Source organism: Podarcis pityusensis, assembly GCF_964106645.2.
Source record: "Podarcis pityusensis genome assembly, chromosome: 3".
NCBI classification, from domain to species: domain Eukaryota; kingdom Metazoa; phylum Chordata; class Lepidosauria; order Squamata; family Lacertidae; genus Podarcis; species Podarcis pityusensis.
Genome location: NC_138026.1, coordinates 42,309,518 through 42,325,337, shown reverse-complemented (window position 1 = coordinate 42,325,337; position 15,820 = coordinate 42,309,518). Strand labels below are relative to the sequence as shown.

The following is a 15,820-nucleotide window of genomic DNA, read 5'->3' as shown; positions in this document are numbered from 1 at the left end:
GGGACGCAGGTGGCACTGTGGGTTAAACCACAGAGCCTAGGACTTGCTGATCAGAAGGTCAGTGGTTTGAATCCCCGCAATGGGGTGAGCTCCCGTTGCTCGGTCCCTGCTCCTGCCAACCTAGCAGTTCGAAAGCACCTCAAAGTGCAAGTAGATAAATAGGTACTGCTCTGGCGGGAAGGTAAACGGCGTTTCCATGCGCTGCTCTGGTTCGCCAGATGCAGCTAAGTCATGCTGGCTAGATGACCCGGAAGCTGTACGCCGGCTCCCTCGGCCAATAAAGCGAGATGAGCGTCGCAACCCCAGAGTCGGTCACGACTGGTCCCTTTACCTTTACCTTATCATCTTTTCCAGAGTAAGACTGTAGGTTCTATAATCACTCACTATAGCCCCCAAACAGAGTGATGTTTCTAGGGGGGCGGGAATATGCTGCTCTTGGCTGGCCTTAAAAAAAATAATACTGTATTGTTATCAAGATTCAAAGAAATCAATTTACAGGCACACCATGGTTTTCTATCTGTACAATTATTAATGCTTTTGAGAATCAAATGTTTGTTTTCACAGATATTTGAATTTATTTCAGTCACTATTGGCATTTAAATTCAAACATTTTAAGAGCTGTATGTGTGATTTATTTCCTTTAATACAAAGTGTTGTCTAGAATGGTGAAGCCATTAGACAGGAGTTTTTTCTCCCCACCCCACTAGCTGGAGCACAGTCAAGAAGAGTATTATAAATGCGAATTTCTTCCTTTCGGGGATTTTTTCTTGTTCTTTCATTCATTCATCTTTCCCCACAATCTACTGTACTTCAGTGTTTCAGAGATAGCTGAATGAAACGCCCTTTCTTCTGGACCAGGTGTTATTATGGCTGATATTATAATTAAGTACCATCAGCCTTTTATAATTTCCGCAAACTAAGCTCCTTTCCCCGCTGCCCGGCTCCTTTCCTGCTACTCCCCATATTAAGAAGACCGCTTCCATTCCTTCACCCCGTTTCACTCGCATTCCTGAGGTACAGGGTTCTCTGCGGGGATTTAAATTCCACCCGGAAGTCATGTCCTTAGCGCGAAGAACGACGGGAAACGTAGTTCCCCGCTCCCCTCCTGCGCCCTTGCATCAAACGCAGGGAGGTGACCCTGAGAGAACCACAACTCCCCTGAACCTTTGCGGCGGGCGCCACCCCCGTGCCGCGCAGGCGCGTCGGCGAGGGATGGTTTTTTGAATCAGCGGCGTTGTTATTGACGCCATATTGCTGGTGTGGAAGAGTCACAGAGGCGCACGGCAGCTCCCGCCGCGGCTATCTCTCGTCATCGGCGGCCTCAGGCCGGGTAGCCTCCCGTCGTGCCGCTCCCACCGGCCTAGACACCCTCCCGGATTCGGCCCGGGGAGGATTTTCCGCGGGCGGAGCCGACGAGTCCAGCCGAGCCGGGCCGAGAGCTCCGGGCCGCTCCCTGGAGACGCAGGCGGAGCCGGCGGCCGGCAGGCAGCAGAAAAGCCCAGGAGGCGCGTAGCAGTGGCGACCCCGAGCCTGACGCGGCGAGGCAGCGCCTGAAGCGCCTCCTCCGCCCCCCCCTTCTCCTCCGTTCCCTCCTTCCCCCCCCGGTCTCGTCAGCTCCTTCCGGCCCCGCTCGCTCGCTCTCTTGGTGGCGAAGGCCCAGCCGGCTCCGCTCCCTCAGCCTCTTCGTCCTCGTCTTCCTCCACCTCCGCCATGGCCTGCGGCGCCACCCTAAAAAGGACTCTGGATTTCGACCCGCTCCTGAGCCCGGCCTCGCCGAAGCGGCGGCGCTGCGCCCCTTTGTCCGCTTCGGCGGCCGCCGCCTCCTCTTCCTCCGCGGCCTCCTTCGCCTCGTCCCCGCAGAAATACCTGCGCATGGAGCCTTCGCCCTTCGGGGAAGTGTCCACTCGCCTCACCACAGGTAAGCGGGGCCCCGAGGGGCGCCTAGGGCGGGGCACGGCGGGGGGGGGGAGAGAGAGAGAGACTCTAGGATAAGGGGCGAAGGCCGCCTCCCTTTCTTGGCTTGCTTTTCATGAGTCCGCTTGGCTTCTCCCCCGTCGCCCCGCTTTCTCTTCCCAGCCACCTCCCTTCTCTGTCCCCCCCCTTTCTTCTCCCCCCCCACCTCTTTTGGCTTCGCTTTCGCCGCGGAGTCGGCACAATGGAAATGGCCGCTCTCGCCGCGGTGGGGGCGGGGAAGTGGCAGCGATACGGGAGAGGCCGCAGAAAGGGGGTTGATAATGGGGCTGAGCCGGTGTAATGGGCGAAGAGGGGCGGGGAGACTCGGCCCCGCCGGGCTGCGTCTGGGAAAGGGGAATTTCTCTATTCAGCACCGCACCTTCCTCCCCCCCCCCACCCCCCTTGGGGGAGAGAGGGCTGCTTGGCTCCTTGTCGTTTGACGGGGGTAATGGTATGTGTGCGGAGAGAAAGAGGAACCGAGAAATTATATCGCGAGGGAGGCGGGATCTTGGCCGGGAGAAATGTGTCTCTGTCTCTTTCTCCGTCTCTTTGCCCTTCTTTCTCTCCTCCCCGGTGCAGGCGATCGATTTGTTGCAGCCATTAAACTCTTGGGCGTATGTTGCCTGAGCCGAGGCGGCCGTGCCTCCGCCTTCTCGTTCAAACACCGGGGGAGGGCAGGGAGAGGGACGGAGCGGGGGCTGTCATCAATCACCCCAAGGTGGACTGCCTGGGCGACGGCAGGGGCCGGTTCCACGATAAGAATTGCATTTCTCTCCCCCACCCCACCCCCTTCCAGTATTGAGCCGGGTATTGTTCACGTCTCCGCGGGGGCTCAAATCAATAAAGGCGTTCTTGTAAGAAGCTGTAATAAGGCAGTGGCTGTTGAACATCTCTTAGTAAGGATGAGAATGCATTTCAATGTCACTTCACCAGAAATGTTAAGGTGATAACCTGTCTCTTCTTCCTCCTGCACCCCAAGACCTAATGAATAAATTGCAGGATCAGGTTTCATTGAATTACACCTCTGAAGGTATTTAGATGGTTGGCCCAGAGTGTGGATTCCACTAACTGGATCTATTCGAAATCCTCCCCCAATCATTTTGTCGTCTTTCACCCCCTCCCCCAGTTCTCAAGTAATTAATGAATGTAGGGACCATTATCTTCAGTTTATTTTGCATATATGGATGTGGCATTTGGGTCTGAAGATTATCTGAGATAGCAGGCATAGTAATTTGCTGGTTTTTATTAAGCTTTCATTTCCCAAGAGCTTGTGTTTTCATATAGTAAGAAGTGGATCTGTGTAAGCCACATTAATTACAGAATGCTTGTTGTCACATGGAAATATGAATATTTAAATTAGCCCTTAAATTTTGCATCTTGGTATGTCTACAATAACTTGCTTCAAATTATGTTGGTCTTCCCATTGTATAGATAATCTCACTTGTGAGAGATGATATGCTCAAATGTCTGGGACCATAGCCATCTCCTGTTAAACCCTGGTGGACTACATTTGATTTGAAAAGGGTTAACAAAGTGTGGTAGTTAAATTAACACCTTTCTCATTAGTAAATTATGTTAGTGGAGTATGTATTCAGGACTGCAGTTTAGTTTGAATCATAAAGTAGCTAAACATTGCTAAATGTGTAAGCAGGAACCAAGGTTGTGTTAGTTAAATGCTACATTTATGATTGGTGACTTCACTGGAAGTGGAAGTACCCATGCAATTAATATTTAATGTAAATGTGGGTTTAAAATTGATTTAGTGATGTGAACAGCTGGGCATGTCAAGGAGCTGCAGTTTGAAGGTATTAGTGGTTAGGAGCACATATCCTCTTGAAAAGTGCAGTGCTGCTGAAAAACCCAGAAAAAAGTATAAAACTAGGTATTTAAACACTTAGATGATCTTCCTTAGATGCTAATTGAGACTAAAGACCAATAATTCCACATAGAGGTCTGTTTCAAAATTATTTGGAGATTTGTCATTCAGAGGTATTTAGTTTTAAGTAAATCTTCACAATGTGGGGCTTCTGTGTAAATTCTTATGACTTTGTTCAAATTGTCCAGTAATAACTTGGGGCTGAAATAACCTAGATTTGTAATGTCTTACTCCACAAGAAATACAATGCTGTGTGGAATTTATTTATTGTATGTTTCCGGTCTCAGAAACAGGCATGTGTTTAATCTAACTAGTCTGTAAATTAAAGCATGACAATAAGGGCCTCAGATATGTGCCTGTTTTTCCATGCCAGAGGATGAATTAAATTGTCTATTGATGAGTTACATTAATCTAGCAAACATTAGGTTATACTAATTTAGCAAAAGATTTAAAAGATCAGGTAGCACATCAAATATTCCTATATGTACAGTTCAAAAACATTGAACTGTTAAGCCAGTTAAGTAGACTTTCTTACATAGGTGTGATGTAAGGATTGGTTGCAATGCTGTCATAATAGGGTGTGGGTTTGGTTGCTTTTAATAAGCATTGATAAGGGTACTAAATACCTTTACATTCAGGAGACACAATGAATAACTTTCGTGTTCTGCAATGTTAGTTGTTACTGGTTCTGTTAAGGGCAACAAAGTTTCATGGAATACAGCTATTTTATGCAAAACACAGGTACCACTTGTGTGTTGCCATCAGTAGTGGCAGTACTCAGTGATGTGGGCTTTATTGGACATTTTTTGTTGCCCTAATTGATTGAAAGCTGACTTTGTGGGTTTATTTGACTTAAGCTTTTAAAAATATTATTTTAGATCATTTCTACCCTGCCTTTGGGCTCCCAAGGACGCATCTAGATCAGAAACATGACAACAAAAATACAGTATTTTAATTAAGTAAGTTAAAACTGCAGCATGAAAGGGCATCTAACAACTAGGGCAGTCTAAATACATCACTCAACAGGAAGGCTTGTTAGAACAGATTGAAATCATTACTGCTCTCCTAAAACTCAAACATCAACCTCTTTTAGAGGGGATTTCCATTATCTGAGTGCTGCCACTAAGAAGGACTTGCACACTTGTCCCCAGCAAGTGCACTCCCAGAGTTAGTGGAACATAGTGCAGGTAGATTCATAAGACAAAATATAGAAGTAGAGATAGGGTGGCAGAAAGATAATGAAGCGCTAACTCCGTATCACTAGCAGTGGCCTCCATGGTTGTTTTTCCCATGGGTCAGTGGCCCTTAATATGAAAAGGGTTTTCCACCCCTGGCTTACTTGGAAATTATTTTTACTTCAATTCTGGCATGATAGCTGAATGACATATAATTCCTTTGCATTATTTATATTTTAATAAATGAAATGACAGCATTGTAAAGTATTATGTTTCAGCGTGCATGAAGAATTATGCACATAAAATATTTTGTCTATGAATAGCCACATGAAAAAGTTAATTGCAACTTAGATTTTAGATTTAAACTAGTATATCCATTCTAGTTGGCAGATTTGAATTTCTATTGTATTCATTAGTTATGTTACTAATTCTATGAATGTATTCTTAAAGTGGAGTTTTTTCCATTGAAAAATGTAACATTAGGTTTTTCATGTATAAAAATGTTACGACCCACACCTGCATTGGACTGGGGCCGAGTTGCTGCATTAGCCCAGCAAGAGAAGTTTTGTCCTTACATCAGTTCTGTCATCTTTTGCTCATTTCTCAGAGTTGCTGTGTCAGCATATTAGCTCATGCATCAGACTGTAGACTAATTGGCTATAGGAATTGGTTTGTTAAAAGCAGTTCAATGTACAGCATTTCAGGTCTCAATTTCCCCCTGAATTTAGGAGGTTGGATCTTGAGAAGAACAGTGGACTGGTGCAATGGGGTGTTCTGTCTCTCCCCTCCCCCCTCTTCCCATTCTTACCCCTTGCACACACCCAACCAAGCTGTTCCTGAGGGTTTACAGAGCCTCTTAGAATGGCTTGGAATGGGGCATATAGGCTTGTAACAGGATGAGGAAACAGAAGAATTACTGGGGTACATTGCACAAGCAGAAATACCTTTCTGTTTCACACAAGGCATGTTTGGATCTATGCCAATGTAAACATTGATTTAGGCCAATCCAGCTTAATTAAGGAAGAAAATCTAGCTTTCGAGTTGGTGGGTGTGTCACTAAAAAAAACGAGCCACCAGCTGTTTTGAATAGGTAAATAAGTGCTTTATTGGTAGGAGAGGAGAAGGGAAACATTCAGAGTAAATATTGTATCAAAGAGTTCTAAACATTGTTTGGACAGCTGCTGTGTTCCTGAATTCATGCTGAATTGGCCTTTTCTCTATGATTTTTCTACTTGTACATGTCTGAAAGAAATTGCATATCTTAAAACCTGTATGACAAAGATGTAATTTTGGTGTGCAGTGTATTTACTTGGAGCAATCATGGTGGGAAAAGTACTTTTTATCTTGGGGAGCTATAGAGCTTTTTCCCATCTGGGAATTTCTAGCTATGTTTTGGTTAAATGATCTGTTTGTACATCTAGGTTTAATACCAGTGCAGACACCTGTAGCATTCCTGTTCATAGACTTTAGTATAAAATCCAAATAACTAAAAAAGTATAAGATCACTTGCCATAGTAGCATCTTGATACTAAACTTCCGTCTGGCCTTTATCAGTAGAGATTAATGTTAAGGATTCACATGCCTGCTCCTTTAATCTTCTACATTTGAGTGGGAAACCTGTGGCCCTCCAACTGTTCCATCGTCCCCAGCCAGCATAGCCAGTGGTCGGTGTGATGGGATTTGTAGCTCAGCAACATTTGGAGGGTCATAGATTCCTCAGCTTTTTATACACACTTACCTGGGACTTGCCACACTTTGAAGTCTGGTAAGTCTTGTCTGTCAAGATGTCCTCAGATTGCATCTCCATAGAAAAAAATGTCAATCAGTCATGCAGTCTAAAGAAGTTACAGCCCAGGCACAAATTTGTCACCTTAGTGAAAACTAAGTGAATAGATGCTTAAAACAATGCTATTGTGATATTTTTTAATAGTTGGGTCATCTGGTATGTAGTTTCTGACTTTGGTCAGTGCTAATACTCCTCTTAAGGTGGTTCACGTGTAAGTGCAGGGGTCAGCAAACTTTTTCAGCAGGAGGCCGGACCACTGTCCCTCAGACCTTGTGGGGAGCCGGACTATATTTTTTTTGGAGGGGGGGAATGAACAAATTCCTATGCCCCACAAATAACCCAGAGATGCATTTTAAATAAAAGCACGCTTCTACTCATGTAAAAACACGCTGATTCCTGGACCGCCCGCAGGCCAGATTTAGAAGGTGATTGGGCTGGATCCACCCCCCCCCCCGGGCCTTAGTTTGCCTACCCATGTGTAAGTGCCTATCCATCACTTGATGACTTGCTTGCATGACAGAGCCATCCTAGACTGAGCAACACACTTGCTCAGTCATCTTGAACACATACTTCCTTAATGTTTATACATTTAGATGCTACTCACGAAGCCTTTGGTGTACATATGGGCATTTGGGGGAGTACATTTGGGGCATTTATCCAATGCTAACCATAATATTTTTTTTTTTTTTTGAGCAAATTAAAATATGACTTCATATGATATGATCCATGCTTATCCTGCGGTGTCCTTTTTGAACTGTCCTACATTTCAAACCACAAATACGAAGATGGCAGAGCTGGTACAGTTGATTTGCTGGTATAATGTTATTCCTAAATTTCAGGAAGAGGTAACACTAGTGAGAACTTGAGAAGCATGTGAATATATCAGTGGCAGCTTTCAGTAGCCGTAACATTCCAAACATTTTAAATATCATCTTCAATATCTCAGTGTACTAGCAAACCACGAGAACTATTTTTAGTACTTTTTTGGTCTTTTCTGTTTTTCCTCTTTCTCTGCTTAAAAGAAGAAAAAATATCACTAACCCAAAAAGGAAAATTTTTGGTTTATGTTGCTAGTGTGACCAACTTGAGTTTGAGCCCACCAGTTAATGATCAGTATTATGTAATAGGTTTTGCTACCATGTATCCAGTCCGTATTCCGTGGAATGCCCTTAGTGTAATAGAAGTAACAATTATTGTTGCATCATCTTCTATTGTTTAACAGAGGTTATTGAGCCAGAGTGGAAATATGAATATAATCCACATTATTCTTTTGGGAGATTAGGGGTGGAATCCAATGTGTGAGTGGACTTCCACTTGCACAATTGGGCTTTAGCTTCATCTGCTGCCCCCTGCACTCCCCCAACCCCCCTGAGCAGATTTTGAGGGCGTGCGGAGAACTGCAAGGGGAGGAGAGGAAAGTGAAGTCTTGTTGCGCAAGCAGAAGTCCATTTGGCTTGCACATGGACAGCTTTGGATTAAACCCTAGGATTTACTGCTTTTAGCAGAATCTTTGGTTGGGGATTTCCCAGTTCTGCCTGTTTTGGGGGGTTTGGGTGGATTTTTTACTTCCTCCTCACCCTCTGGACTATTCTGTTCATATTACTCTATAATGGAAAATAGACTTCTGTTTGTTTTTATTGGATCAACACAATTTGAAGTGGCAAGACATTTAAGAACTTAAAGGAAGATGGGAAACTAATTTGCAATATTTCTTTCAACATAAAGTTGGTCACCTGAACCTTAATCCAACAAGGGCTGATCTGGATGCTCTGGATTGCTCCACTGAATGTGTGTGTGTGGAGACTCCCCCCTACACCCAGGACTCTCATCAGTACATAGTTTTCATTCTGGCACAGGTCTTTGAATGCACTGTCTACCTGCTGCTCCATTTGTGGATAATTTTTTGTTGTTGTTGGGGCTCAGATCAGTGGCAGGTGGAGCCTCTGGATCATGGCTGTTGATATGAATACTTTTTTTGTTTTCTTGGCAGTACCTTGTTTAAAGTGACTAGCTTTTGAACTCCAGGTTTGTCAAACCCAGCAGTGGTGGTAAATCTAAACTCAAAGATAATCATAATGGTTGTTCTCAGCATTTGAACGTAAATACTGTACTTTGTAATTCCTTGACACTCAAATCCAATTTAAGATTTTGGGCAGTCCTGGTTATTTGTCTTAGATTTATTTGTGGCTAGTTTGTGGTTGGTGAAGACAAAGCTTAACCACAAGCCATGGTTTGGACAGCATGGTCAGGCAAATCTTGGTGTAGCTCAGCATGGTGGCAAAAAATAATAATGGAAAAACAAAGCGTTTACAAGCTGGTGGGAGCCTGCAGGTTCCCACTAAGCTATAGTTTGGGGTAGTAGATGTGAACTAGACTCTGACCTTCATGGCTAGGTGGGGGGTTATAAGACCTGGTCTCCTAGGTCTTATTCCCAACATTCTTATCTACTACACTACCTTGGCTGACAGTGACACTATCTTGGGTATTTTGGGCCTTGTGTCAGGAATGCTACCATGACATTGAAACTATGCTTACAGTATGACAAGAAAGTAAGTATGGAAATAGCTACCAATTTAAAAATTAGATTTAAATATTATTTAAACAACATTAGCTTAAATACAACATTGAAAGTGAATATGCTTCTTTAGTGATGATAGTTTCCTATATGAGAAGCATACTCCAAAGAAAGAAATAATGTACCATTGGTTGTTGAAAAGGACTGGACTACTGGGACCAGCATTCCACAGCCTCCTTTGGTTTCTGCCTCCAAGGCATGATTTAGAGATGCTTCTTAACTGTTCTTTAGATTACACCTTCTTTTATATCCTGTCTTGCTTTCTGGTTAGACAAGGCATGTCCAAAGTCTGTTACGGGGGTGGGGTGTAATCTGGCCCCTGTGGCAGTTTATCTCCTGGGGTAAAATCCTAAAAAAAAGCTCAACAACTTCAATCCTAAAAAGAAAAAGGTCTGGTTGGCCCTCACGCATGCTCACTTCATCAAATCTGGCCTGCTTTGGGGGGGAAACAGGGCACCCCTGGATTGGACTAATGCAGCCTCTTGATATTTTCTGTGTAGTGTCCCAAAAAGTGAAAATAGACAGTTTTAAGTTTTACTTTTTCTACATACAGGTATTAGCTGATATTTTTCAAAAGCAATATATGGATTTATTTATTTTTTAATGGGAACAAATACTGAATGCAAAAGGGGATAGTTTTCACACTGTGAGATTCTCACAGTGTGAGAATAGATTCAATCTATTGAAGGTTTAGAACGGGTTAGGAATTCGGATGCTAAATGTAAAAAAAAGGAAGTTTCTTAATGTTAACAAAACAAGCATTCCATTATTTTATTTTAATTTTTGTCTAACTAGTAGATGCTTGATAGCTTGAACTTCTCAAATCCCACTCTTATCAGGGTTTGGCTAACCCATGTTTCTCCAGATGTTGTTGGGCTACAACTCCCATTTCTAACCACTGCCACACTGGTGGGTTTGGGAATCCCAACATGTGGTGGGCCACAGGTTAGCCACTCTTGCTGTAGACTGGAATGACTATTCTAATGAGTTGTTGAATATTACTTTATTTGATATAAGTTGCTTATTTTAAAGTTACGTTTTATTATCACATTTTTGTATTCGATTAGATTGTTATAAGGTGTACATACTTTGTTTCTTCAGCTTGTAAACCGCCGTGGGTATAGTAAAATAAAAAGGCAGTATACAAATTAAGAGAAATGGATCTGTATTGTACTGTATATCTTAAACTGGTTTGAATCCTGTGCAACTTCACTTATTAGCTGAGGTGTTGAAGCTACTGTGCTGTCCTTTCCAAGAGAACAGATCTTGCTACTCTTTAATTGTTGCCTTAGCAAAGTGCCAGGTTTCATCTTACATAGGACTTTATAGCAGATCAGGAAGTTACTGTTACTCTATGATTTTTAGAGTGAAAGTTTTTTTTTTTCAAAAAAAAGAAGAGAGATACAGTAATAATTTTTAAAAGTACCATAATGAGACAACCATCTGGGAATGTTTCCAAGGTTGGACAGAGCAAACGCGCCCAAGTAATGGAAGTGACTCTCTATATTTACTCAGTTGGTATTTGCAAGCAGGCTAGATGAGGCAAAAGAGGCTACATTAACTGCCTTAAAGGAGATGGTAGTAGTATACCCCATGGTGTCTGGCATGCAGAGAATCTGGGCAATCTGGATTGGCTTTTGGTGGCAACAAGCTAATTCTGCAGTCTAGTATGATGAATTCTGGCAGATGTGGGGGAGGGGGTGAAATTAAAGGTGGCATGTGCATCTTGGTGTTCTGAGTTTACATGTGGAAATCTACCTTGCAAGACCTGCAAGCTGAAATTGAAGGGGTGGGGAGAGAGAATCTGCACTCGGATTACTTCTCCCCCGCCAGCAGTGTTGGGGATGCATTTCTGTAGAAGTGCTTGCATGAGACTTAAGAAAGATGCTTCTTCTGTGGATACCCTTCTGCATGGGATAGAGGAGAAAGACACAATCAGTCTTACTACATTTGCCCCACAAAGCAAGTGCTGTAGATAGGGCTGGTTGCTTTCCCCTTTTGTTTCTTTCTGGTGAAGTGCAGGGAAGAGTGCAGATCTGTAAGGGAGAGCATGCATATTTGCCCACCAGACAGCAGTCTAGAGAAAATTATCATAAGATCAAGAGAAGCCATAATGGAAGGGGATGGTGCACATTTAAGCCAGTAGTGCATTCAATGTACAGCAATATTTCAGAAATGAATTATAACTAATACAGTGATGTACGTTTTTAATGGTAATACTTAGTTAAGTTTAATGAGATAATGTGATGCATAATTATTCAGATCTACTTTGGAAAAGCAGCACAGATTATTTTGTATATGTGGCCCAGTCACAGAGTCAGTATGCAGGAGAGTAGAAACATCACATCTACAGAAATAAGGAGGTACTGACAACATGTTCATGGAACTTGTCCTTGATTTAAAGCCGGACTAAATCAGGGAGGTGGAATGAATGTAGCTGCCACCAAATCTATGTCATGGAACGATGGTTCGCAATTTAACGCTTGTGACCTGTCATTTTTCTCAATATTCTTTTAGGACAAAGTGGAGGTCATAGTAGGCTGGTAGTGGATCCACATTGAGTGGAGTGGAGTGCAACTACTGAGGGAGCTTTGATTCAGTGTTCCTCTCTGCTAACAAAAGGGGTTTGGAGGCAAGTTTTGCTGATTCCCTCCCTTGCATTCCACCTTGCTCCAATCATTTCCCTTTCTGTTAACAGAGACCTCTGCTAGATGTAACCATTTAGGCCCCCTACCTGTTGCTGCTTAGGAATTTGTGTAGGAAAGAACATTGCTGGAGTTTATAATACAGAATTTTATCTTTTGTGGTGCATAAATTTAACTTCTTAAAAAGTGTAATTCATTGAAAATTATTTACCGTATATGCTCTTAATGTTTTGACAGAACTACATAGCCACACTTCTAAGATGCATACTATAGTAAATCAGCACTTATATAGTCAATGTAACATGTTTGGGTTTTGAAATCTTTGCTAGACTAATAAGCAGAAACATAATGAATATGTTCTCCTTTTTCTAGAGCAAATTCTGTACAATATAAAACAGGAGTACAAACGCATGCAGAAGAGGAGACACCTAGAAAACTTTCAGCAAACAGATCCCTGTTGTTCTACTGATGCACAGTCACAAGCATTTCTCCTTACTGGACCAGCTTTGCCAGGTAAAAGTTTTAAAGTAAACTTGCATAACATTTGATAATTTGGATCCTAGGTAAGTTATGCGTGTCACTATGAAAAAAATCTGTGGAAGGAAGAGTTTTATTTGAAGAGGAGATATACTCTGTTAGTATGAACAGTGGAAACAAATAAGAGCATATTCATAAGAAACTCTTTATCTGCTCTCTTCCAGATAATCATTGAGAGAATATACTTTTAAATGGGCTGTTGCCCACCCTTTTTGAAAAGGGTACCAAAAGTTGAGTATAAAATAAGAGCAACATACAGTGGTGCCCCGCAAGACGAATGCCTCGCAAGACGGAAAACCCGCTAGACGAAAGGGTTTTCCGTTTTTGAGTTGCTTCGCAGGACGAATTTCCCTATGGGCTTGCTTCGCAAGACGAAAATGTCTTGCGAGTCTTGGGATTTTTTTTCGCTCCCCCCCCTTTTTCTAAGCCGCTAATAGCCTTTTAGCAGCTAATCCGCTAAGACGATAAGCCTTTAATAGCCGCTAATAGCGCTAATCCGCTAGGCCGCTAATAGGGTTGCTTCGCAAGACGAAAAAACCGCTAGACGAAGACACTCGCGGAACGGATTAATTTCGTCTTGCGAGGCACCACTGTACTATATACCAGGGACGGGAACCTCATTCAGCCTGAGAGGACATTTTAACAAAACAGGCCAACATACATGCTGGCAAGCCAGCAGAGATTCCTCTGCCTGACTTTTAAGAGCAACTAGCAAATGGGACATCAAGCCATATTTTATATGTTTGCAGACAAATTACCTTGTGGATATTCTGAGATGTTGCCAATACATATTGTAAATAATTGACAGGCACTTAACTTAGACTGTTGTCTTCAAAAGCCATCATACAGAGAAAGTTACACACTAAAATCTATGGAAATATAAAGCACAGTTGACTTCGCTTTGGATTGTGACAGAGGTTGCACTCACTGGTCAAAAATCTGATCCTCAAACCAGCTACAGGTGTATTCTATGCACTCATCAGTAATTAGGAGGCTCTCTAAAATATACCTTAATTACCTATGAAAATACTTTTTCATAGGTACTTCATCTGCAGCATCATCGCCACTGAAAAAAGAACAGCCCCTCTTTACTCTCAGACAAGTTGGAATGATATGTGAACGCTTGCTCAAAGAACGTGAAGAGAAAATCCGTGAAGAGTATGAAGAAATTTTGACCACAAAACTTGCAGGTATGACAAAAATAAACAATGCATGAAACTTGCAGTAATTATACATTAGTCAGTAGTGAGCTGTTACAAATAAATCTCTGTCTCCTGAGTAATAATTGTAGCTGAGTTCTTGTGAGTTGGCTCTATCTGGAGGAGGTAGGGCTGATCCTGTTCCTTTCAATTTGCTGCAAGATATTTCTACTGTAGCGTGGGAAGGGATCCTCCACATGTTGCTGGACAACAGCTCTTATCTGTGGCTATTGACCATGCTGGCCAGGACTGGTGGGAGTTTGTGTCCAGCATCTGGAGGACCACAGGTTGCCCACCCCTGCTGTAGGATGGCAGTCACAAAATGATTACTAACCAAGTTGTATTCCTGCACCATGATGCTGAGCAGGAAAAGTGGCTTGGCTTGGCTGAGCCACTTGAGTTCTCACATGTTGCACTAAAAACATTCCCAACATAAATGCTCATCACAATTTGCTCTGGGCTTTAGTTTAGGTTAACTGCCTGTGTAGAAAGCTGACTTTTGTTTGGATCTGATGATCCTTTGCCTGCTTTGACAATACTTAGACCTGATAATATGTCACTTTGCTGGCAGATGATATCAGGGCATGAGTGTGCTGGATGCCACCTGTTTAGTCCACAATATCTGTGCCCACATGTAATGATGAAATACTTTTTCTAGTTAAAGGGAGGATGTGAGGCCTTCTCTGACTTCCTTTTATTACATCTAGGCAGAGTGCTATAAGGGATAATAAGTCAGCAGGTGCTTAGGCACAATGCAGAGAGCGCCAACTGACACACAAAGAGTGTAGTGTGCTTAATGTGAAGTGCTTCCTTTTTCCTGTACTGGCTGTGTTCTGTAGAGTCTGTTCAAGCGATTGTTACATTTGATTATTCACTTGGAATATTCCTTGCTTATAGAACAGTATGACGCATTTGTGAAGTTCACGCATGACCAGATCATGCGACGATATGGAGAACAGCCTGCAAGTTGTAAGTATTTTGAGCTATCGCCCATGTTGTTGCAGAGAGACCAACGCCCCCATCCCTGAGCATATTGGGAGTGGGGAGCCACAGAAATTGCCTCCACTTCTTAGGTTGGGGGTAGGGGGAATCCTGTGAGCAGAACTCTGCTCAGTGGAATCTAGGATCCACGCATTGGTTTTCTGTATGCTGAGGCAAGTTGCAGTTTAGTGCTAGAGTTTGATTGTAGAATTTTGTGTGCTGTTCTCCCTGATGCAATTCTTTCTTTCTCTTTTCAGATGTTTCATGAATCATGTTTTCTGCATATGTGGGCAGCCCTGAAACCCTGTTCTATTGTTGCAAGCTGTCCTTTAAAGACTTGCAACAATGCCATATTCCCCCTTCCCCCCTCTGTATACACTGGTTATTTCAAGCTTTTGTCAGCGGCAACCACTCTTATGCAGCAACTGGTTTTGGAGTGCTCCCTGATGTCAGTACCACCTGGATGTGGACCTTTGCTACCTGTTAATACCAGTGGTCTCATTTGCTGTATCATTACAATTTGGCTTATGTTAATAAGTTTGAAAAGTAAAAGGATTAAAGCTGGTGTACTAGAACTCTGCCCTTCACTGGTTGTGTAAATAAAAGTGTAGAATGACACTTCTGACTGAAGTTAGTGTGGTTTTCATAACTGTGCACTGCAAAGCTATATTCACAGTTAAATTAGAATGTAATTCCTGGACAAATTTAAAGCAAATAGCCCACAGTACTGCCTGTGAAATAGTGAAGGAGGGCATTTCTGTATTCCATGACTTTTTGGGGGGTTAAGAATGGGTTTATATAATTTCTCATTTTTGTAGGTTTTATTTATTCTATCAGTCTTTAACAAATGTTTATTGCTGCAATTTTTCAGTGTATCATTGTTTTACTGCCCTTGTAGTACTGGAATTTAGTTGAAAGAATAAACATTTACTTCTAACCTGTGTGTTTGAATATATAGGTGGCATTTTGTCACCATTTGGATAAAATAAGTGAAACTTCGAGCAGCTGTTAGCTGATAGCTCAGGAAGAAAAAGTGACCAAACCAGAGGTTAAGAAAGCTTCCTTTTTATAGTCAGTTGGCCTGCTGCCGACC

At 42.7% G+C, this 15,820-nt stretch overlaps 1 protein-coding gene and 1 long non-coding RNA gene across 5 annotated transcripts; one reads left to right on the top strand and one right to left on the bottom strand.

Annotated features, from left to right (window-relative positions):
- Positions 1-1,205: 1,205 nt before the first annotated feature.
- On the top strand, positions 1,206-15,664 carry AKIRIN2 (akirin 2). Of its 3 annotated transcripts, none has more exons than XM_080999922.1 (5): positions 1,216-1,918; positions 12,383-12,523; positions 13,588-13,737; positions 14,644-14,715; positions 14,985-15,664. In XM_080999922.1, exons 1-5 carry the CDS (start codon positions 1,711-1,713, stop codon positions 14,993-14,995), a joined length of 582 nt encoding a protein of 193 aa, XP_080856048.1. In that variant the 5' UTR covers positions 1,216-1,710; the 3' UTR covers positions 14,996-15,664. The 3 variants fall into 3 exon arrangements, with proteins under 3 accessions (XP_080856047.1, XP_080856048.1, XP_080856049.1); XM_080999923.1 differs by lacking the exon at positions 1,216-1,918 and adding an exon at positions 2,239-2,404; XM_080999921.1 differs by lacking the exon at positions 14,985-15,664 and having other exon boundaries at positions 1,206-1,918; positions 14,644-14,951.
- LOC308473990 lies at positions 4,589-13,581 on the bottom strand. Of its 2 annotated transcripts, XR_013984440.1 has the most exons (4): positions 13,306-13,581; positions 8,668-8,844; positions 6,743-6,805; positions 4,589-6,246 (listed from the first exon to the last, which is right to left on the bottom strand). It is a non-coding gene; the product is annotated as an uncharacterized lncRNA (long non-coding RNA). The 2 variants fall into 2 exon arrangements; XR_013984441.1 differs by lacking the exon at positions 13,306-13,581 and having other exon boundaries at positions 8,668-9,700.
- Positions 15,665-15,820: the final 156 nt, after the last annotated feature.

Bases quoted from the DNA above. Each gene is read 5' to 3' on its own strand.
- AKIRIN2 (XM_080999921.1), top strand. From the start codon at position 1,711: ATGGCCTGCGGCGCCACCCTAAAAAGGACTCTGGATTTCGACCCGCTC. The intron at 1,919-12,382 runs GTAAGCGGGGCC...TCCTTTTTCTAG, and splicing joins GTCCACTCGCCTCACCACAG to AGCAAATTCTGTACAATATA. The intron at 12,524-13,587 runs GTAAAAGTTTTA...ACTTTTTCATAG, and splicing joins TACTGGACCAGCTTTGCCAG to GTACTTCATCTGCAGCATCA.